A 24,484-nucleotide genomic window follows, 5' to 3' on the forward strand; every position below is an offset into this window, starting at 1 on the left:
CCCCTGAGCTTCAACACAACATTTTGGGCACATGTGCATTTTTTTTAGAGACTTTCACAACCTATTCATAGACTCTCCAAGGGAGTCTATGAATATCAAATATTAAGAATGACCTTCACTGTTTTAGAGATATTACGGAAGGCAGAAGAGCTCCATGACTACGATGGCATAAGGAGCATTTCTGAAAAGATAAGAAGACTCCATGGTGGGATGAAACAGTTTCTCTCGCATTTAAATAAAATATTCCTTTTGGGGAATTTGATGAGAGGGCATCCTAGACAGTCATGGTACATTTTGCCAGGTGTTAAGGCAGTTAGGTGCTAATGGGTCTCACTCCATACTACTGACCCTCCAGCATTTGATAGTGGACAAATGTGAGACTTAGACACGTGGAGTGACTTCTCTGAAGCCACAGAGATCAGAGCTGTGATAAATGAAAATTCAGTTCTGATTCATTTTCATGGTCAGTCCACATTACTTCAGTTAACATCCTATTAAAATGATGACTGTTACAAGAACGGGGCAACACAAAAACCCAGTATCTGCACATGGCCTATAGAAGCAATGCTTTGTAACCTGGTTCTAGTGAGTTTTATCCAAGAAATCATTCTCTTCTAATGTTTTCTCAGCTTTGCAACATTGCCTATCAACAAGAACTGAATTGGGTACTTTTCCAACTAAAGATGGAGAAAGGGAAGTTAAGCTGATCTACAGTCGATGTAATTTTCTTTCTTGCCATCAAATACTTTTTGTTCTTCAATTTCTGTCTTCTTCCTACCTCATGTACCTCAAATCATAACCAAGGAAGTGGGAGGTAGACAGTGGTGCAAGCATAAATATTTTATCCTCCTAGGGGAGTAATAATCACAATTTCACAACGTGTTAGAATTTCATTTGAACATCACAACACATCTGTACAGGAGAAGAAATTGTAATCTTCATTTTATAGATGATGAGACCATGGTTTTCACATAAGCAGACAAACCTCCCAAGCAAGCAGAAAAGCAAGAATTTTCATCTAACTTCATGTTTTTTCAAGATTTTAATTTTAGGATGGTAAATATGGGGACAAAAGTCTTCAGGAGATCCCAAATGCAGAAAACATCCCTCCACATTAATTAACAAGATGTATTTATGCATATATGCTACCAAGCAACTATACAGACACATGCATATATTTACATTATTGTCTTTCCTGCCCAGTGAATCTGAAAGCATGTTGAAGTTCTGCTATTGACTGGGAGAAAGCAGGTGTAGAGAGTAGGTGATTTGTCCTTGACCACCTAATAAATGAAAAGTTATGTCAAAGAGAACTATTGCTCTATAATGTGGAAATGTTCTTGCTAGTGATGCGTTAATTTTAACAAAATGTTACCATAATGAAGCAGCATATTTAACTCATGGAGGTTTTTTATAGCAGTACTCTGTATGTGCAAAGTAAAATCTGATGGTATCTCCAAATAGAATCTTTACCATCCCCCTTTTTGAAACAAAGAACTTCAAGGGCAGAGTGGGAAGGTTTTAATGATAAAAATATAAAGAGTAGGATTCCTATGATCTTTAACCAAGATTAAGCTCAATTTCTTAATTTCTTACCCTCTAAAATATTCTAGTTCTTAAGAAATTAAAGATACTTTAACATCTAAGATAATTCTGGCTGCCCAAAAATTTCAGTTCTTGAGAAATCAAAGATACTTTAAGATATAAAATAATGCTGAATATCAATCATTGAGAATTACCTTTTCCTTCTGTGATTATTTTACTTTGGTAAACAATTTTTTTCAGTGCTCTTATTAAAGATAGTTTTTAATTAAGCTGAATCAAGAAATTGATGGCATGTTGCATACATTTTGCTCCAGGGAAACTTCCCCATTTTGAAAGAACCTCAGGGCAAGTCTTGCATGAAGAGATTAGCATTGAAGTGAAATTTACAAGTCATCAGTCTAATCTTGCACTCTGGGTAGGACTGTCATTTATAACATACCTGAGAAGTGACTAGGTAGTGTCTACTAGAATGTGACATGACACAGAGCTCACTGCTTTACACAGTAGTCCACCCCTCTGTGCAACAATTCTCATCATTTGATGCTTTTCTCCTATTTTGAATAAAAATTTATCTACTTTGAACTTAGATCTCTAAGACCTGGCTCCTGAACTGGCACAAAGCCCTCTCTTTCTATACATATGACTTTTGAAGACTTGTTTCCTCGCTTTGAGTGTTTGTTCTGATGAAATACCCTTGGCTTCTTTCATTTGTCTTCCTGAACCTCGGGTTCAGATCTGTCAATATCATCGCTCTAGAAGAAAGACCTTCTTGCAGGAGATTACAATTCACTTTTAAATTGCATACCTTAAAATTTATGCAGTCTTTGGTAACTTTCAGAAGCCGTTGCTGCTGAGAAATTTCCCTTGATTTATAAGCAAGCCCTTTCACTCACTGCGCTCTCTTTTGGTGGTGGTGGCTCTGTGATCTGGGGACCTACCTTTGCCAAGGTCTCATCATCCAGGTGATTCTTCTGAATCACATGTTGAAGTGCAAAATAAATTTTTTCCTGAAGCTTCTGGACCTTCCTTGGTTCTATAAGCCAGGCTCGGTCTGATGAAAGAAAGAGTGGATAAGTGGAGGGAACATCAACTCTGTTTTGCTTCACCCACATATATATGTGCCAAGTTTCAGACTCATTTCATATTACTTAGTTATAAGTTGCTTCTGAAGACATGTCATTATTTACATAAAACATAAGTATTTCATAGGCAATACCGTGATGACAGGAATGCACAATATTATGACACAGGAAATCAGTTTGGAGGAAAGGACACAATGGTTCAGATAATCAGCTTCTCTGTTTCTTATTGTCTGTGACAATTTACATCTCTCACTCTTTGCTTTGGACATATGCTTAGGTTTTCTTTCAAAGTAGAAGTTAGCGATTTGTGAAGAAGAATTATAGAAGTGAAGAAAATCACAGGAATATTTTTGGTGTTCAGGATCCCTTTTCCTTTTCTCAGCTTATTCTCTCATCAGATATAAAGCTGAAGCTATGTTAGAATTTATATAGCATAAACACAAATCAGTTTCAAAAATTCACTTCTAAGTTCTATTTTCTTATATTGAATTTTTAAATGGTGAATAGGATAATCCCTCCTTTCCTTCCTCCCTTTCCTCCTCTGTTTCTCCCTCCCTCAGACCCTCTCTCCCTTCTTTCCTTCCTCCCTCCTTTCTTCCTCTCTTTTTCTCCCCCCCCCATACTTCTTTCCTTCTCTCAAGCCCTCTCTCCTTCAATCTCTCCTTCATGCTCTCCTTCCTTCCTAGAAGATTTATTATACATCCTGGTGACAAAATTCAGCCCAGCATCAATAACTTAGGTTGGACCTTTATTGACGAGAAACCCCAAATCTTCAAATGCTGAACAAATACTCATGGAAAAGAACTTGAACATGATCTTCCTGAACACAGTTCAGGTCAGGTGAGAAACTCGATTCTGTAATCCTAGACAGGATGAAGACAAGTCTAGCCAACAGTTAAGCAAACCCTTACGTAAGTGAGTACAAAAGCTTTCAGTGACAATTGTCAATCAGAATACATTAAGTTCCCCTCCTTCTCCCTTCCCTAAGCTCTTTGGAGCTGAATAAACAGTGGCTTTTATGTCAGGACCCTGGAGAAAGAATAGGGGGTGGTCTGGCAGGAGATGGAGCCTACATAGGCTGGAATCCGTCTTCCCTCTCTTTTTGAATATGGCACTAAGCCAGAGTGGCAAATGAGGTATTTGGAGTTCGTGAAGCCTTTCAGTGTGGGTCTGCTAGCAGCACTGGAAGAGTCCCCACTAGATAGAGTAAACCAAATTGCATGCTTCCAGATGTCTCAGAATTTAATGGTGACAGTATGTTTTTTTTTTTTTTTTTTCCTAGAAAAAGGCCAAACAGCTCAGCTGATTTCTAACTCAGAAGGAACAGGCTAGCTTTTCTTCTAGGGTGATCATTTTCACAGATCATTCGTATTTAATATTTCGTATCTTAAATATTTGGTGCTTAAAATTTACTGACTTGCCACAAATATACCCAAAGAGAAGAGTGACTCTAATGCTTCCTTTGAGCAAGCAGGAACCAGAGAGAAACCATCTCTCTCATCCATAGATCCACAGGCTTAGATTTAGTCTTCTATTGAACTATTCACAATGGAAATGATCAAATGCAATGAGAAAATGGTAGAAGGAAAATTATTTGGCATGTGGCTGCTAACAGATAAAAGTATTTCTTGTTACTTCTTCCTTCTATCTTTGTGCTTCCAAGCCTGGGAAACTTTCTAGGGTTTAAAAAAAAAAGACCTAGAGGAACAGCTTGATTTTAGACAGAGCCATAAAAGAAACTGTTAGTAAAAACACTCTATGTGATAACTAATTTCCATTTTTGATAAAGTGGTTAAATAAAAAACGGTAGCAAATTAAAAATACCCTGATAAGACTATCAAGAATCATATTAGGAATAATAAAGCCAAACAGGTAAAAACTGTAGACATTGGTATTATTGGAAAATATAGCTACAATGACATGTTAAAATTATGATATGTAATCTTAGATCACAGGTTAAGATTAATTTCTTCCAGCTTCATTGAAAAATATGGTAGAACATATATAACAAGAGATCTGGTCTCTACAAATAAATGGGTAACAGATGGAATGAGTCTCTTGACCTTAAAAATTAGGCAGGAATTTATTTTTCTTTCTATAGGGAACTGTTGGTGATGCTGTTATCCATTAGCCCAAAATGTAACCAAACAACAATTGAGTAAGTAACTGAATTCTCATTCTGGCTAGAGAGCCGTGTGTTTTATATTATTGTTGTTATATTATTATGATTATATTATTTATTATTCTATTTTAAGCTGGCATATACTTTTTTTTTGAGGCAGAGCTTCGCTCTTGTTGCCCAGCCTGAAGTGCAACGGCATGATCTCAGCTCACTGCAACCTCTGCTCCTGGGTTCAAGTGATTCTCTTGCCTCAGCTTCCCAAGGAGCTGGAATTATAGGCACCCACCATCATACCCGGCTAATTTTTATGTTTTTAGTAGAGACAGTGTTTCACCTTGTTGGCCAGGCTGGTCTCAAACTCCTGACCTCAGATGATCCGCCGGCCTCCGACTCCTAAAGTGTTGGGATTACAGGTGTGAGCCACTGCACCTGGCCTGGCATATACTTTTAAACAGTATTTTACTCATTATAGTTCTATCCATAAATATTGTCACACCCTGAATCGTTTGAAAACTTGGCATTTTAGTGCATTTTAAAGCTAGTAGATGTCTTAGTTATTATGGAGTCCAATCCTCTTATTTTATAGATGAGGAAACTGGGGCTCTGAGGGGTCAAATGTTTAATATTACGCAGATAAATGGCCACAGAGCTGGTACCAGAATGTCCACCTTCATGTCTGAAGTTCTTCCTCTTCTACTGGGCAGCCTTCAGTATGAGTCATTTTCCCCTCTGCCATCCTCATCTTTTTTCAAAGCGCCTGATACACTTGAACCTTCTACAACATGGGTTTGAACTACATAGGTTCATTTATATGAAAATTTTCCTTCTGTTTCTGCCACCTTGGGATGGTGAGACCAAACCCTACTCTTCCTCCTTTTCCTCAGCCTACTCAGCATGAAGATGACCAGGATAAAGACCTTTATGATGATCCACTTCCACTTAATGAACAGGAGATCTGTTTTCTCTTGCTTATAATTTTCTTAGTAACGTTTTCTTTGGCTTACTTTATTGTAAGAATACAGTATACAATACATTTAGCATGCAAAATATGTGTCAATGGACTGTTTATGTTATCAGCAAGGCTTCCTGTCAATAGTAGGCTATTAGTGAGATTTTTCAGAGTCAAAATTTACATGCAGATTTTTGACTGCATGTAGGTGGTTGGTACTCCAACCCCTGCATTGTTCAAGGTCAAATGCATTGCTAAGAAAATACCAGCATTTGTCTGGAGTGAGCACACTAACATGAATTTGGGCAAAGATGCCAACATAAAAGGTATTTAAAAAGTAGAAAGTGTATCTAGAGAGTAGAAAGTGTTTCTTTTCCTTATGTAGGTCCCCGTTCTGGATCTTTCATTTAGGTACATTTCTACTGCATGTCATCCAACTGGACATTTATTTTCTATGTACTTTATTCTTAAAGTCAAAAATAGAACTTGGCTGTAACTCAGGCCACTATTTGTCTTCCTTTATTTGTTAAGGAACGATTCTGCTTATCTCAATCAGGAATGATCCCTACCCTATGCTCTACTCTTGTGCTTGGGCCAAAATTGGTCATTTTAATAAACTTGAGGCTACTTCTCTTTGCATTGTCCAAAAATATCAAAAGCTTGGTAAAAAATACACAGTTCTGTTAAAGTTTATCCTGAACACTTTGGCTTAGGCAGGTGTCATCGATGTTAAAAATAATAAAGCCAAGTTTTTAAAAAAGGTAAGAGAACTGAGACTGCCCTACCTGGAGATATCAGAACAGCAGATGAGAACAAAGCGATCTCCTCCTCGGTCAGCTGCAAGGAACACAAATTCTTTGCAAAGTCAAATGCTTCATTCACTAGGTCATCAGAACCTATAAAGGAAGAAGGAAAATTGAAGAAAAATACTTGAACTTGAAACGGGTCAAGAGTAAGAAAATTCTCATAATCAATAAGCTATTCAAGGAAGTGCACACTAGACTTCTAGAAAATATATTTTTAAGTTTCTAATTATAAATAGTAATTTGATACTCATCAAAAATAAGAAAATTGGGCAACATCTTGGCCAGGCCATCAAAGTTAACATTACCAATGACGAGCAAGCAGACTTGGTGTGTGAGCAGTGTGACATCTGTCTGGGAATCTGTAATCTGATTATATTCTTATAAATTTGAAACGACTTCCCATTAAAGAATATGAAATAAGTGATTTGGGGATCCTTTACAATAGGGATAATATTCATAGAAAAAACATTACAATAGGGGCTGAGGATTGTCAGTCTTTGTAGCACTTGAAGCTAGCAATGTAGGGTATTTCAGGCTTTTAGACTGAGATGTTAGAAATACCTTGCAGAACAGAGATGAGATACACTTCAGGTTAGCAATTTCCTTGGGAATTTGATTGAAGAGCTAAAGTTTAGTTATTTTTACCTTCTAATGAATGACTCATAGGTCAGTTGCTTAGCTGTTGTGAATTTTGGCAAAATAATGTTGCAGCTCTACACTGATCCCTGGTAAATGTTTATTTGATGAAGCTGGAAATATACTGAGGTTGCTTGCCAAGGCTTTTCCTCCTTTCCTGAAAATCTAGCCTTAGAGATGGCATGGATGTGTATCAACTGTAGAAGGGAAACATTGCCAGCCCTGATGTTTGTTGGCTGCCATATCAGCTAACAGCACAAGAGGTGAAAGGGCAGTGGCCTTCTTTGGTGTCCGTGGGCAGGATATGGAACAAATGGCACCATCAATCGTTAAAACCTTTCCTGGCATCAGCCCATCTTTGCTAATGTTCTTCCTATCCATGCCATGCACTGATGACTAGATGTGATGATACACAACACTTCCAAACAAAGACTGACTCTGTTAGTGCCTTCCCACAGGAATGGTCTGGAATCATTTCGGACAGGTTGGCATGAGCTCTCTGTGCTCCCAGAACCTCATGAATTAACCTGTATGGGTGAGAAACAAGTAGAGGAGCTCCTCTTTTAATTAAGTATCTTAACTCATGATGATAAATTTACATAAGAAACATCAGAGGTCACCCCCATGGATGACCAGTGGTTTACACAATATACAAGAAAGTTGACCAAAAGAAGCTGATTTTATAAAGACTGTTTTGTAATGGAGCCCAGCTCTTTTAGCATCAATCTCTAGTTATTTCTTCTTCTTCTTCTTTTTTATTTTAACAGGGTCTCACTTTGTCACCCAGGCTGTAGTGCAGTGGTTGTGAACATGACTCACTGTAGCCTCAACCTCCCAGGATCAAGTGATCTTCCTGCTCAGCTTCCCAAGTAGCTGGGACTACAGGTGTGTGTCACCATGCCCGGCTAATTATTATCATTTTATTTTTATTTATTTATTTTTGAGATTGAGTCTTGCTGTGTCACCCAAGCTGGAGTGCAGTGGCATGATCTCAGCTCACTGCAACCTTAGCTTCCCACATTTAAGTGATTCTCTTTCCTCAGCCTCTCAAGTAGCCAGGATTACAGGTGTGTGCCACCACGCCTGGCTAATTTTTGTATTTTTGGTAGAGACAGGGTTTTACCATGTTGGCCAGACTGGGCTAGAACTCCTGACCTTAAGTGATCCACCTGCCTCAGCCTCCAAAGTACTGGGATTACAGGTGTGAGCCACTGCACCTGGTGATGCCCAGCTAATTTTTGTATTTTTTTGTTTGTTTTGAGATGGAGTCTCATTCTCTTGCCAGGCTGGAGTGCAGTGGCATGACCTTGGCTCACTGCACCCTCTGCCTCCTGGATTCAAGTAATTATCCTGTCTCAGCCTCCCGAGTAGCTGGGACAACAGTCGCATGCCACCATACCCAGCTAATTTTTGTATTTTTAGTACAGACAGGATTTTGCTGTGTTGCCTATGCTGGTCTTGAGCTCCAGGGATCAAGCAATCTGTGCCCCCTGGCCTCCGAAAGTGCTAGGGTTACAGGCATGAGCCACTGCACTGGGCCTTGACTTATTTCTGAATGAATGATGTCTCAGTAGAGTTGTTCTCAGGAGGGCCCTTGGTTCTCTCTTTCTTTTGTATTGGGGGCCATAGTTACAAGATCAGGAGAGGCTCATCTGAATGAGAAGCTCGCCAGGTCCATCTCTTATGGAATAATGAGATACTGGTTCACATCAAAGAATCAAGGCATTTCATTTACCGATTTCAATCTAGGTGGAGAAACTGATGGTAGCTAATAAAATTGTGTCCTCATCAAAGGGAAACTTACCTAAGGCTTTGAACATTTGCATCCCTCCATATTTTCCTTCAAACAGAACAGTGTTGTTTAATGGGTTGAAGGCACGGCACATTCTCACTAAAACCACTTCCAAGCAACCTATGATTAAAAAATAAAAATAAAAATATACATATATATTCAATAACAAAGAGGTTATTACTGCATATAGGTAAGAGAATTTCAAGAACTTTAAAACACACAGAGACACGCGCACAGAAATCCTTTAAGTTTCTTCCCCAAAAATAACTATTAGTTTGGTGGAAAAATAATTGCAGTTTTTGCTATTAAATGTAATGGCAAAAACCTGATATATTTGCACCAACTTAATATATTAGAACTCTTGATACTTATGTGAGGAATTAAGGAGAAAATATACTTTACAGGTGGCTAAGCTGGAGGGCATAGACATTACTTTGTGAAAATACATTTCTCTCTATTTTTCGACTAATATTAAAGCTAGTTTCAATTCTTGAATTCACAATTGATGAAATGAGGGCAGGAACTTTGTCTGCAGTGATATGCAGCCATAATTATTGTATTCATTCTTGCATCTCCAGGACCAAGAAAAGTTTCTGGCACATAGTAGGTGCTTAGTAAATATTTATTGAATGAATTTGTTTACTACCATTGTTCTTCCCTTTGAGCATTATTAATCCTGAGGAAATACTGCTACATAATTTCTCCTGGAGAAATGGGCTTTTGCCCCTTAGTGCAGCTGAAGTTAACAGCCAGACTCAGCAGCCACAGATGTACATGAGAGCATCATACTGGTGATTAGCCTACAACTTTGGTACCTGTCTTACGGCACCACTTTATCTTTATGTCTCTGTTTTAGTTCCTTTGCTATATGTATGTTTGATGATTTCTCTCTGCTTGTCTTTGGTATATCACCTAGAATAGAGACTTATACATAGGGAATAATTTGCAAATATCAATTGAAGGAATGCTTTTCTGACACAAACAGTAGATGGGTACCATTTATTAAGTATCTACACAATGGAAGGAACTTTCTTTGGCCTCTTACATTCATTTTTATGTTTGCTCCTTACAGTAACTATTTCAGGCTTATTAGCTCTATTTATGGAGGAGTTACACAAGGGTTGAAAATATTAAGTACCTCGCCTTTTTTTTACCAGAGTACTAGAGTCAACAGTTTTACACCAGGTAGAGATGTTAAAGATTATATGGCTCAGTGGTTCCCAAACATCAGCTCATGGGTTGGTTATGTCTGAGTCTTAGTTAGAGATACAATGAACTGGGTTCTCCTCCAGGAGATTTGGATTCCAAAAGACTCATGGTGCCTATGTCACTGAACTGCCAATAATCTCCTTTGATGTTGTTGATGCAGTTCCAAGTTTGGAGTTCATTATTTCTAGTCCATCTCTTTATTTTACAAAGGAGGAAACTGCTATCTAGAGAGTTTAGCTCAAGGTTACATATCAAGTGTGGCAGATTTGACTTTTTAAAGAGGATCAGAAAAATATTTTCCATCCCATATGTTTTCTAGGACCTTACCACTCCCCTATCAAGTAGTAGAATCCGTGTCTCCTATCCTTGAATCTAGGTTGACCTTCATGACTGATGGTTAATAATGGAAATAACAATATGTGTTTTCTGAAAATAAGTTAGAAAAATCTATGCATTTCTGTCCTGTTCTTTTGGGGTGCTAGCTTTTGGAGCCTAGTGATTATGCTGTGAGCAAGTCCAAGCAGTCTATGGAGGGTCTCACATGGGGAGGAACTGAAGCCCCCAGCCCAGATCCCTGACTAAACTCCAGGCTGTCAACCAGCACAACTCACCAGTTGTATGAGTGAACCAATTTGAAAATGGATTCCTCTGCCCTGAGTTGAGTTGACTCAGTGAATACCACATGAAGCAGAGTTAAGGTCATCCCTGCTGAGCCCTGCCCAAATTTTAGCTTTGAGAGTGAAAGAAATGATTTTTTTTGTTGTTGTAATTAAATTTTACAGTGGTTTAGATGACTAGTACATCAGTTTGGCACTTCAGTCAAGGTTTTCATAAACTTGCATCATTTGGTAAAGAAAGAGCAGTATCTTAGAATAATGGTTATATTTGGCCCAAGTTAAATCCCAACTTTGCCATGTACTGGTTTTGTAATATTGAACATAGCTCTTCACTTCTCTGACTCTTTTCCTCCTCCTCTGTAAGATGGAAATAATAATATAGATCTCACAAGACTACTTGAGATGTCATAGGGAAACATAAACATATATGTTTGCTATTTTATATATGAGTATTTTATTGTTATTACCATGGCCTAGGACCATGAAAATTTGCATAAACACCATCACGGTTCTTATTTTCCATTTTCAAAGGGGCCCAAGAAAGACAAATAATTTCTTTTTCCTGTTGGTAATAACATCTGCAAAATCAATCATATGCAGAGTTTCTTGAGCTACTTCCAAAGCGATTGTGTGTGTCAGAGAGTGTGCGAGGGAAGGGTGGGGAAAGATTAGAGTACTGTGGAGTTTCTCCTGGTGTGTACTGGCTGCAGGCTATCCTCATTAAAATGATTGGAAATGACCACAGAGGCAGAACTCAGCTAGCCTGCATTTTTTTCCCTTCACAGAAGGCAAGGAGTACGTTTTAGCGCCGGCTCAGCAATTCAGCCACCTTGACACGCTAATTACTTGCACTGCCTGTCAAGCTGGGTATCTCAACCTCCGCAATTAATAGCTCCACTTTCAATAAGCAAAATTGTATTTGACTTCAAAGGGGAACTGAATGAGTATCAGGGCATTTTTATTACTGAGAGTTTCCTTTGGGAGTTGGCTGACAATGTGGGTGGTAAAAACGAGCTGCATATTGGAAGGAGGATTTTCTAGAACCAACACAGTGCTAAGGGCCAACCACATCCTTGTCTGAAATAGGCCCCCCATGAATATTCTTGCTTACCTGACTTCAGAAGTAGAATTTGATCATTTTGACAGAGCTCCATGAAGCCTGTTATCCGTTTTGCAAACTCCACCACGTATTGGATGGCGTGAGTGATCTGGATGGCACATTGTTGCCACAGTGCTTCCCTGGACTTCAAGAGAGAAGACACAGGATGTAAGTGGGGGAAACAACTTATGGAGAGTCAACAGAACATTCAGGTTTGCCTTACTGGTGCTTACCTGTCACTTGGGGCCCAAGGAAGTAATTTACGTGTTTCCTTTAAAAGAGGAGGGTACTACTTTTATCTTTTTCCCCTTGATAATATTTTGACCTGTTTGGACCTCAATATACCACCATTATCAAAGTACTGAGGTGAAAATAATAGCAACATTGTTTATAGAATGTAGGATAGCTTTGTTATTTGCTTTACTATTTTTTCTTCTCTTTCTTCCTCCTCACTTAAACAAAGCCTGAGTTTGTAAAGAAAATAACAAATCTATCTTCACATACTATTAATATAAAAAACAAAGCTTTGCATTGAGGGATAGCAATTTCATTCACAGGCTTCCATGACATCATTTTAATGGGTACTTGATGGACACTAAATTTGTAATATTTTTATGTGTGTCTTTTTTTTCAGACCTACAGAAATTGTTTTTTGGTATAAAAAGAGTTCTGAGGAAAAAGGCATTACATCAAATCAAATCATTTTCCTAAGTTAAATAGAATGCCCCAAATATATTTTAGTCCTTGGATTATTTTCTGAAATGAGAAACATAAATCTATATGTGTTAATTCTACTTTTTATTGACCATACAGACACAATACCTTTGTTTCCCTATTTATAGGAAAGTACTAAGATTTAATTGTTCTGGTGGAGAAAAATCAGCATATTGTAAACATTTATTTAGATACACACACATTTACATATGTTATTAAAATTCCATCTACTGGTAGATCTTATAATTAGGAATCTCTATCCCAAAGTAACATAATGTGACTCCTGGAAAACAACAATAAATTCCTCTTAAAAACTTCTTCAATAAACCCAAAGAAATAACATAATGTAATAATAATCTTTTGGGATGAGTTGCCCCTTTTTTTGGATTCTTTTTAACATGTAGGGCAAGAAAAAAATTTAGAAAGTTTTGTTTCCATATATTTGTTGTGTAAGTTTGTGATGATTACAACTGCTATGATTACTACATTGCTCCTGCTTCTTGCCTTGACCCAAGAAGTCACCAAGAGATGTCCTAAAATCATTTGATGAAGGCACACTCTCTGTAGTCACTCAAATAGGGCAGTGGTTTTCAATCAGGGGAGTTTTGCCTCCTTGGAACAGTTGGCAGTATCTGGAGACATTTCTGGTTGTCACAAATGTGGGTGAGGGTGATACCACATCTAGTGGGTAGAGCCAGGGATGCTGGTAAGTATCGTATAATTTACAGGATGCCCTTATAGAAAAGAATTGCCCAGCACAACATGCCAATAGTGCTGAGCTTGAGCAAGACAGACATAGGGTAATCACAGAAAAAGGTTCTCATGGTTTCCAGAGTACCTTGCTTTGATACGCTTTAATTTCTTCATAGGTGTGGGTCTGCCATGCCAGCTGGTGCAGCTCTTCCATGGTATATTGACATGTCTCCAAATGGGACTTAATGATGTTCTGTGCAATTCGATCTGTGAGAAAAGATATCAATTCAAAGGTTTGTGAATAAAATCACTCTGCTCATTAGGTTTCAATGTGTACTATGAGAATGCCTTTGCTATCTATCTTAAAATCTTCAGACAAACTCTTTATTGCCTTTTTTCAGTTGTCAGGATTTTAATCAAAATTTACTGCTTTCCCCAGATATTTTTGATCACAGCTTAGGGGTTTTACAAGTTGTAAACCATTCAAAAGTATTTATTTATAAAAAAGATAGAAAATTATAATATTTCTTGCTTTTTGGCTTGAAAGTCAACTAACAGTCTTAATATTTGCATTCCAAATACTTTAAAATATTTTGAAAATCACTAGAACCCTATCATTTATCTCAGAAAGGAGTAATTAAAATATAAATTTTTTTTAAAGGAAACATTAAACAATAAACTTTTTAAAAAAGGCTGAGTAAAGAGGAAATAGGGAATAGAATGCAGGGACAAGGAAAGAAATGAAATTTTCTGATAATACTATGTTTGTAGATTTGACTTTGGGGCAATGTAAATATCTGATGTAATTAATAATAAGAGGTGGTATACACAATAAAATACTGGCTCATGAGTTGATAATGATTGGAATTGGGTCATAGGGACCATTATATTCTCCTTTTAAATTTTTTTATATAATAAACTTTTTCTTTTACAGAAAGTTTAAAAATGACAAAATGATTATATTCACAAAACTTAGTAGCAAACACAATTGGTCTTTTTGGGCAGTTTATCCTAATTGAGTTGAATTTCATATTGTATCTTAAATACCAATCATTATGAGTTTGGAGGCAGGAAAGTTGAGCAATAGAACCAGACATAAGAGCTCTCCTTAAGAAAAGCCTGCTGTGAGTCCCCGGAAGGTGGCTAGAACTAGAATGAGGTCCCTTATAATCCCACCTGCTAGTTGAACACATGGAGAAGGTGATGACTTAGAAAACCAAACTATTCAGGATTTCTGTATGTGGGATGCAAGTGGAATGAATATGACCAAATCTTCCCAATACCTGCTCTTGGGTCATACAGAAATGAAATTTTTCTTGTATTTCAGGTTGTTCCATTTCAAATGTAAGTTCTGTTCTTTCTAAATGGCCAGCCCCGTTTCTCCAGGACAGCCCTCAAAGCAGCATTTGGGTGTCTCCTTTTATCTCACTGAGCTTCTGGTATATAGGGTGCAAAGTAAATCAAATTTTAGTAATGTAGAGACAAAAATGTAAATTCAACCTTCTAATAAATTTTCTAAATAAAAATCTCCTATTGGCCATCGCCTGGCACATTGGAGACACTGAATAAATGGTAGCCACAGTTATCCTTTTTAGGACAGTCTACATAGCTTCTCATCAGAGGAGCAATATGATGACTCCAGTGGAAATAAAATTCAGTGGAGATATTTAATTCTGCAATCGTCTTACTGAAGGAAGGTATTTCAATATTTAGTAGAGTTTTTCAATCAAAATGAAGTGATATATGTAGAAGATGCTACCAAATGCTAACTTCTGATGATAGTTCTACTCTATTGGATTCAACATTGGCATTTCTAGGCTTGCACTGCTTATGATTTTGATTACAAAATCTTTTCTTTAAAAAATCCTATATTCAAAGTTTTATTGAACATTCTCCTGTGGTATAGAAAGGTAAAAATTACTCTATCCATCATATTAAAATAGATTGGTATGTCATGGTTCATCATTTTTCAATTTCACCTGTGCAGTAATTACTTAGAATCTAAAAAACATACTCGTTTTTCAGTTGGTATATAATGAAAACATAAGATTTTATAGCTCTATAGCTTTCAAACTATTATCTTCTTGGCGTAGTTTGTTTTCATCTTCAAAGACATGCTGATTTGTTGGTAATTTATAGGCTTCAGGATTTATAAACAAGACTATCATTGCCACTCACAATTGTATTATGAAGAACTCTATCTGTTCCTTTATGATATCTGCCTGGAACTGTTGGCCAAAGCTTAAGAATTCTCTGGCCTTCTCATATCAAAATTTAGGATTCTATGTTTTATGAGGAAGGGTAGGTACAATAAAAACATGGGAAGATTAAGGAAAGAGGAAATTAAATCCACATGCATGCTTCAGGACTCAACTCAGATGGCCATGCCTGGTGAAAGTTTCCCTGCCTCCCAAGTCCTCAGGAAGAAGGGCTGGCTGCCATCACACTTTGATTCTGCCTTAATTGGGCCCTTATTCCAGTGAGATTCGTACTGTGGTTATTTGAATCCCTCTGTCCCACACCCTTTAAGATTATGAGCTCTTCAAGAACTGGGCAGCAGATCCCAGCATAATGCCTTCATATATTCATTCAACAAATATTTTTGAGAAGATACTGTATTTCTTTCTTTCCTTCCTTCCTTCCTTCCTTCCTTCCTTCCTTCCTTCCTTCCTCTTCCTCTTCCTCTTCCTCTTTCTCTTTCTCTCTTTCTTTCGTCTTTCTTTTTTTGACCAAATCTCACTCTGGTGCCCAGAATGGAGTGCAGTGGCACAATCTCCACTCACTGCAACCCCCGCCTCCCAGCTTCGAGCGATTCTCATGCCTCAGCCTCCCGAGTAGCTGAGATTACAGGTGCCCACCAACACGCCTGGCTAATTTTTGTATTTTTAGTAGAGATGGGGTTTCCTCACCTTGGCTAGGCCGGTCTCGAACTCCTGACCTCAAGGGATCTACCTTCTTCAGTCTCCCAAAGTGCTGGGACTACAGACGTGAACCACTGGGCCCAACCCTTGCCTTTGTTTTAAAGCATCTTACAATACTTTAATTTCATATCATGATGCAATAAATGCCCACAGTTATTGTGGGAGCCCAAAGAAGAAAGTGGCTAACAGTCTGGGGGTAGGGGGCGGGAAAAGAACTACAGAGGAGATGCCTGAGTCTTGAAGGTTGAGCACAGTTTGTCACATGGAGAAGAGAAAGATGTGCCCCAGGTAGAGGGAATGATGTTATGAAGGCACAGATAGAAAGCTAGCTCTAGGCTAGGTAATTTCTGACATTACATCTTACAACCTCTACTTCTTTTTTTTTTTTTTTTTCAGTCCAGAGGTCTTTTATTTCTTTAACACCTATTATGCCATGAATTCACAGGGAAGAGGTTCCAGCAGCTCAGGCTCCTTCCCATTGGTTCTCATAGAGTGTGCTTCTCTGGGTGGAGCAGGCTGGCACTTCAGTTGAACCCAAGTACCTTTCTCTTTGGCTTCTTTCTTTTTCTGATCATTTTCCTTCACACGTTTCAGGAAGCGATCTCGGCTCTTAGAGTGCTTGATGTGCTCAACACGCACATTCATTCTCTTGGCAAGAATCTTGCCCTTAACTTGTTTGTTTACAACAATGCCAACAGCATGCTGGGTAACATTGTAGATTCTTCTAGTTTTGTCGTGATAACATTTGTGGGGCCTTCCTTTTTGAACAGTACCCATTCCCTTGATGTCTACAATATCACCTTTCTTATAGATTCACATATACGTGGCCAAAGGAACAACTCCACGTTTTCTAAAAGGCCTAAAGAACACATATAGAGAGTGCCTCTCCTCTTTCCCTTTGTGTTCGTCATTTTGGTGAATTACTGGAAGATGGTGGTTCCCCATAACCTTTACTTCTTTATAATCAGTCTCCCCTTTACTGAGGATAGAAGCGATGTTTAGAAAGAGCGAGTGAGTCTAGACCAGTTTCTATGGAGCTAGTAAGGTGTTTTGAAACCAAGTCTGTCTTTCCTGGCTAGAAGTCTTGTGTATTTGCAACATAGGGTGCACGGAGGAGATAGGGAGAAATAAGACTAGAGTAGATGAAATTTGTGACTGAAGTAGGGGCGTCTGAGTAAGCAGGCCAAGGAATTTTATCTTGTATGAGTTTTGGATTTTATCTCTGAATGTTACCAATTCAGAGGTAACTGGTAACCAACTGAAGCTGTAAAGTAGGAGAGTGACATGATCTGTTTTTTGTCGTATTTATTTATTTTTGAGACAGAGTCTCATTCTGTTGCCCAGGCTGGAGTACAGTGGCATGATCATGGCTCACTGCAAGCTTCACCTCCCAGGTTCAAGTGATTCTCCTGCCTCAGTCTCCCAAGTAGCTGGGATTACAGGCCTGTGCCACCACACCCGGCTAACGTTTGTGTTTTCAGTAGAGACAGGGTTTCTTCATGTTGGCCAGGCTGGTCTCAGACTCCTGACCTCAGGTGATCCACCTGCCTCAGCCTCCCAAAGTGTTGGGGTTACAGGCATGAGCCACCATGCCCAGCCTTGATTTTTCTTTCAGAAAGGTGACTTTGGTCATGGCAAAGATGAGATGGCATTAGTGAGTACATGAAATTAATCAGGCTGTTGTGAAAATTCAGGCAAGCTATAAGGAAGCTCTGGACTAGGTCATAATGACAGAGATGGAGTGGAGGAGCTAGATGCAAGACAATTTTGAAGGACAATACATGGGACCAGCAGATGTGGCACAGAGAGAAAATATTAAATACAGTGGGTGCTCAACCAATGCTGAGTTAGTGAAGATAATGCTGAAGATGTCCATCCATTCTTCCTTCCTTCAATTGTCTGCTTTATTTCACAAAGGATTTGAAAAGTTAAGATTGACCCTTTGATGATCTTAAAGCCTAAGCACTCAGAATGGCTTTGAAGTCGAATGGTAAGCATGCAAAATTATTTCCCGTATCCTTGTGGTGGGAAACACAAGTCAAATGTCTTTTGAACATAAGACTTATTATAAATGGCAACGAAGGCAAAAACATAGTAGCAGCAACTGCAGACACTTTCCTCCTCCACTTTCTCTCACCGTTCTGCAGTGCAGAGGTGAGCCATGTGTAAAAACCGACTTGACCCTCTCAAAGCTCAGGTTGATACAAGACGTGGTAGCGCTAGACTAGGTCTCATGGGAGCAAGGCTGGAGGGCTCATTCTGTCAATTAGAAAGATGCTTGAATGTCCGAGGAGATGGTTTGCTTAGACTGAGAGTCTGCAGTATTTAAAAAGAAAGGCCAAAGGAGAGACAATGAATACAGTATGCAAAGTTCCTGTTGAGAGCCAAAGGAACTTTCAAGAGTCCTTGCCTGGAAAAGTAGAAAAGGTAATAGTAAATGTAGTCCTCTCTGGGGACCAACCACATGAGAAAGTCCAGACAAAAGAGACTGAGGTAAAAGAGCAGAGGATATGGAATCTTTCTGGGCAATCTCACATCCTTCATCCGTTACCCTAACTTGGATTGCAGCTGTTTCTCAGCTCAGTTTTTGTTGGATTCTTTGACTAGCTTGAGCTGCAGATGGTACATGTCGAAGAAGGAGTCAGCATGCTCTGTGCTGGGATGGTAGGTCCGACAGGAATATGGCCTAGATAACTAACTGGTGGGAAATTCTACCACCTCCAAAGGTGATGCACACAAACTCTACACTCCGCTCTTCCTGACACCAGGGATGAGGCTGGAGATTTCTTAAGGGGGTGTGAAAGAAAACCTGTAATGAAAATGCAGCTGCAACTTCTCAGTAGTTAAGATTCAGTGTTCAGTGAGACAGAGGTTTGTTCAATTTATTAAAAGTATGTGGGCTGCTTTGATAATTAATATAATGATGGAGAGGAAAGAGAAAAACAATTTTATATGCTCAGTCTGTCCAGTCATTCCTTTTAAATTATGATAAGGCAAAAAGGCAAAAAGTGAATATTGATGCAGGCCAGGAAAAATTGGGTGTGTATTACATGTTAATATTAAGTTCAGATTCCTCACTTTCTATTTGTTAATTTCATGAAAAATCACTTGCTCTCACTTTCTCTCTTTCTCTTCCTTTGCCTTCTATATTCTCATATGTATAAACACATAAAACTCCCCCCTCCATTGCTGTTTTGTTTTCAGCTTTGACCCTGATACTATTCTTGGTGGAAGACGTATTGAAATCCAATATTTATATTCAATTAATAGAACTTTTTTTTTTTTTTTAAAGACGGGGTTTCACCATGTTGGTCAGGCTGGTCTTGAACTCCGGACCTCTGGTGATCCGCCCACCTTGGCCTCCAAAGTGCTTGGATTACAGGTGTGAGCCACCATGCCTGGTCCTTGAATTTGTAACTTCATATATATATATATATATATATATATATATTTTTTTTTTTTTTTGAGACGGAGTTTCACTCTTGTTACCCAGGCTGGAGTGCAATGGCGCGATCTCGGCTCACTGCAACCTCTGCCTCCCGGGTTCAAGTAATTCTCCTGCCTCAGCCTCCCGAGTAGCTGGGACTCCAGGCATGCGCCACCATGTCCAGCTAATTTTTTTTGTATTTTTAGTAGAGACAGGGTTTCACCATGTTGACCAGGATGGTCTTGATCTCTTGACCTCGTGATCCACCCTCCTCAGGCTCCCAAAGTGCTGGGATTATAGGCGTGAGCCACTGTGTAACTTTATATATTAAGTAACTTTATGCGATAGAAATGACAATGTGTGATTCAAATGAACATATGGTCTTAGAAAGCTTTAAAATAATTGATATAGGTAAATATACTTCTGTATCACTTTTTAAAAAAATATTCTAAAATATTGTTAAAATTGTCACACCTCCCTAGAAGTCTTAGGATTATCTTTACTTTTGATGTGGACAATAAGAAGAGAGAAATTACCTTTTCAAAGGGAAAAGTGGAATAAAATTGATGGTAATTCTCAATAGTGTGTGCAATAATTATAGAACCCTGGAGTTGAAACTAACCTCCTTCCTCCATTTCCAAATGGACTGGACTGTATCTAAATAATCCTAGAAATTAGTTAAGCCTCCTCTCTCTCTCTCTCTCTCTCTCTCTCGCTCTCGCTCTCTCTCTCTTCCTCCCCCCCGCACCTCCACCCTGAGACCGTGAAGGACTTCTTCTACATATCCTAACCCTTCCTCAATACTCTATTAATAAATCAAAGAAGTAAGAAACAAAGCCCAGTGTAAGGATTTACAGCATGACTGAGATGTGTGTGATAAGGTTTATATAGGCAAATAGAGTTTTTTGGTCAATTATATTAGATGATGTAAAAAGGTGTAAGAATAATATTTTGAAGCAATGTTTAAAGAAATAAATGAAAAATAACTTCTCTTACATATTGATCCACATAGTTAAGCAAAGTTTGGAAACAAGTCATCCAAATTACCTAATCCTATGTAGAAAGAAAAGGGCTACATCTGCTTATTTTGGTGAGAAAGAAGTAAACTGACAAGCAAGGTGACAATTTCTTGTTTATAACTGTGATGTTATAAAATGAGGACCAGCTTGCAGCTACTAAAATAGCAAGTGACCTTCTGCAGCTCTGATTTCAACCACTCAGCAGGTTTTTTCCACCAAAGCAGCTTATTTTAGCTCTCACTAGACATTTCAGCAAATGGCGCTCTCCAAAGGCTACAGTGGCTCAGACACGGATTGCACGGGTAGTTTCATTAGAATCCCACATCCTGGGAGTGGGGAAAGTTGAGTATATCTTTAAAAACTGCTGCTTTCAGTGTTATTACTAAGAGCACCCGAGGCCCAACTGCACCAAGGCGAGAAAGCTGAGACTCAGAGCTATATATAGCGCTAGAGGCTGTTGCTTCTGAACTTCCTAATTCTCTGCCCCCACCTCCTCCCCTCCTTTTTTTTCTCTCTCATGAGAAAGAATGATTTCTTCTTGTTGAACTATACCCTCTATTCATTTTCTTCCACAAGAGACTTTTTTTTTTAAGTTGGAAGTATTCTTTCTAAAATACCATATCTCAGCCTCAATCAAAGTGATTAATGAATTTTTAATTTGTCACTTGCCTTAAGGATCTAGAGTACCACTGAATTCTCTGTTTAGTTTATACTACGAGTGCAAAAATGGAATTCTTAGGGGATTCATTTTGAATTAATGGCAGGATATCTCTATGGACTTGCTCAAGGCATGTTTTAAGTGCCTACATTAGGTTTGCATAATATCAAGATTTCTCAGAATTTGTACTCTTAGGAGGTAACGAAAGCGTATTAAAACAATTGGTTGAAAGGTGAAACATTTAACCAAATGCCCACACATTTTTCCTTTTTCTCAACAGACCACCAGTTTTGTTTTCTGTCATTACATAGAACAAGTCTAATGGTTTGTCATTGATGGCAATATCAGAGAAGACAATGTCATTTAAAGACCTTTCTGATTTTTCTAATCCCTATTTAAAGATCATTATTTTTAGCATAAATAGAATTCTGCTGTCAGAATAAAATTATCAATATATTTAAGCTTAAAACAGCAATCATTAGTGATCTGTAGATTCAAAAGAAGAGTAGTAGATTTAGCATTTTTTTCCTCAAGTTTTTTTCGGCAGAAATTGGGGGAATCAACAATTTATAACTTATCTATTGGCTCAGTTCATGGTCCAATCACTCATTACTTCCTCCTAATTAATCAAGATAGCTTTCAATTTCCTTTTCATGCAAATTATATTGCCAACTCACGTATCAAGAGAATGGCATAACTGATTTTTACTTCATGCAGATCTGAATATTCTAAGATCAATTTGTTCCTAGAGTTCTTCAGAAAAAATATGTTGACAAAATGTAAGATGATGCTATTAACTTTTAAAAATGATGAAAATATAATAAAACACAGTTCAATAAAATAAGAAATGAAAAAACAATTTAAAAAATCAGATTAATGCAAGTAATAGTAACACCTGGGCAAAACTGAATGAATAGATGAATAAAATAATTAACATTTTCTCAAATTTGAGGAAGCTCAAGTAAGATAGCATTTTTTTTTCTGTTCCATTGGAGTCTTGCTCTGCTGCTCGGCTGGAGTGCAGTGGCACAATCTTGGTTCACTGCAACCTCTGCCTCCCTGGCTTAAGGGATTCTCCTTCCTCAGTCTCCCAACTAGCTGGGATTACAGGCACGTGCCACCACACTTGGCTAATTTTTGTATCTTTTAGTAGAGATGGAGTTTCACCATGTTGGCCAGGCTGGTCTCGAACTCCTGGCCTCAAGTGATCTGCCCACTTCAGCCTCCCAAAATGCTGAGATTACAGGTGTGAGCCACCACGCCTAGCCTCAAGTAAGAAAGCATTTTCTAATAGAAGGTAAGAAAGCAGAAAATAAAGCAGAAAGAACCTACATAGCATTTGTGTTTAAGCAGAGTATATCCAAAGTGGGGGAAAAAAATCACAAGCAGCAAAAACAAGTTAACTATCTAAGAGGGTGCTTTCTTTATTTAATAACAGAAAGCTGTTTTGGAACACAAGCATTTTGCTATATTGCAGCAGTGTGTGTCTAATTTTTGGAAAATTACTGTTTCCTTTCTTGAAATCAGTTGACGAAATTGAGAAGGAATCTATTATAAAAAGATTACATTTAAAAGAGAACTTTTACAGTAAAAGATCTCCTTCACAGAACAATCAGAAAGATTAATTTATTGAAATGTCCTGCAATTGATGAGTTTTAAGGGAGTTATATGGTAAGACCAAGAAAGCCAACATGGCCCCTTTCAGTCTTGTAGTTTGTGTATTTGGGGAAGTTGCTTAACCTATTTAGCTCAGTTTCTTTGGGTTTGATCCTCCATCTGCAAGAAGATTTGGCATCAGCGATGTTTTCTAAGGACTGTGTGAAGCTTGACAACCTGAGTCTGGAGAAGCTACATGAAAATTTTCTTTCTTTCTTTCTTTGTTTTTTAAACAGACTCCTACTCTACTGCCCAGGCTGAAGTGCAGTGGTGCAATCTCAGCTCACTGCAACCCCTCCACCTTCCAGGTTCAAGCGATTCTCCTGCCTCAGCCTCCCAAGAAGCTGGGATTACAGGCATGTGCCACCACACCCAGATGATTATGGTATTTTTAGTGGAGACAGGGTTTTACCATGTTGGCCAGGCTGGTCTTGAATTCCTGACTTCATGTGATCCACCGGCCTCGGCCTCCCAAAGTGCTAGGATTACAGGTGTGAGCCACTGCACCTGGCCAACATGAGAATTTTCTTTGTTTTGACTCATGAGGGAGAAGCCTTGCAGAGTTACAGAGGGTGAGAGTACAGTTTACAGCCTTAAAGGCACTTGTAGAGTCTTAGATAGTACAAAACAAAATAGGACAATCCAGAGGTCATTAAAATCTTCCTTTAGTCTCCTTAAAAACTGCACCTCCACATGCTACCAAAGGACAACTAATGGGTCACAGATGATGAAACCTCATTATGAAAATTGCTCAGGGCCATCATTAGGATTGATTTTTACCACTTGAATTTGGTTGACATATGGATTGGTTGTTAATTTAAACAGATGCAATTCTTCCCCCACCTCGCTACCCTTTTGGATGTTTAGTCAATGCATTTCTGACCTTTAGGAAGAACTAATTTAGAAGTAATCTTTGGAGGCCATTTTTATTTTTTCAAACACTCTAAATTTTAAAAAGTACTTTGGTTATTTAAATAGTGCATTTAATCGACCAATGTTTGAAAATAGTGTTTTTTTAAATGGTTTTTTATTGTGTCAAATTGTTCCAGAACAAATCTTGCTGAAAACCAAATAGCAGTTCCCCAATAGGCCTTATAAACATGACTCAAATTCAAACAGCAAGTTCGTGCTCCTCAGTATTAAGATTATGTTGTCAAGAGAAAGCTGACATTAAAAAAATAAATAAAACAAACAAAACAAAAAAAGTTTTTCCAGCTGGGAGTATTTCCAACAGGTTTCCTCACATTTGCAAACATCACAGAAATAAATCCTGTATTGGTTAGCAGAGTGCCTGTTAAATTGGTTGCATACCACGCTAATCACACCAAAGTATACTAATTTCCATCAACCTTGTGATCAACTGGCATTTCTGTGTTCCATAGCCCATGTGGTATTTTAAGCCTTATCAGCTCTTCCAAAAATGGGTGCTTGAAAGTGTGGCTGATATATTCACCCAGCCAGTGGAAAAGTAATTCAGAACTCTGAGAGTCAATGTCAAAGCTTGCAATGTTTTAAAAGTATGGCTTCTCTGCAATATAA

General features: G+C 38.3%; 2 protein-coding genes across 15 annotated transcripts in view; one reads left to right on the forward strand and one right to left on the reverse strand.

The window, feature by feature from the left end:
• TRPM6 (transient receptor potential cation channel subfamily M member 6) overlaps positions 1-24,484 on the forward strand; it is a 247,770-nt gene that overhangs the window by 211,838 nt on the left and 11,448 nt on the right. For 9 of the 13 annotated variants that reach the window (XR_010337031.1, XR_010337032.1, XR_010337033.1 and 6 more), the window contains one exon: positions 13,441-13,557. The exons of 3 other annotated variants lie outside the window; for them this stretch is intronic. The gene's annotated coding sequence lies outside the window, so the exon portion shown is untranslated. Of the gene's footprint in view, positions 1-13,440; positions 13,558-23,181; positions 23,262-24,484 lie in introns of those variants that run through there. One more of the 13 variants, XR_010337036.1, reaches the window with a different exon arrangement.
• Positions 1-24,484, reverse strand: part of RORB (RAR related orphan receptor B) — a 196,166-nt gene that overhangs the window by 18,162 nt on the left and 153,520 nt on the right. For both annotated transcript variants that reach the window (XM_012454157.2, XM_064361643.1), the window contains exons 5-9: positions 13,410-13,531; positions 11,870-12,002; positions 8,945-9,052; positions 6,484-6,594; positions 2,484-2,596 (exon numbers count right to left, since the gene is read on the reverse strand). In XM_012454157.2, coding sequence (XP_012309580.1) covers positions 2,484-2,596; positions 6,484-6,594; positions 8,945-9,052; positions 11,870-12,002; positions 13,410-13,531 — 587 coding nt within the window. The remainder of the gene's footprint in view (positions 1-2,483; positions 2,597-6,483; positions 6,595-8,944; positions 9,053-11,869; positions 12,003-13,409; positions 13,532-24,484) is intronic.

The sequence above is a fragment of the Aotus nancymaae genome, unplaced genomic scaffold, assembly GCF_030222135.1.
Source record: "Aotus nancymaae isolate 86718 unplaced genomic scaffold, 86718_ANA_hifiasm-v0.15.2.pri h1tg000041l, whole genome shotgun sequence".
NCBI lineage: Eukaryota > Metazoa > Chordata > Mammalia > Primates > Aotidae > Aotus > Aotus nancymaae.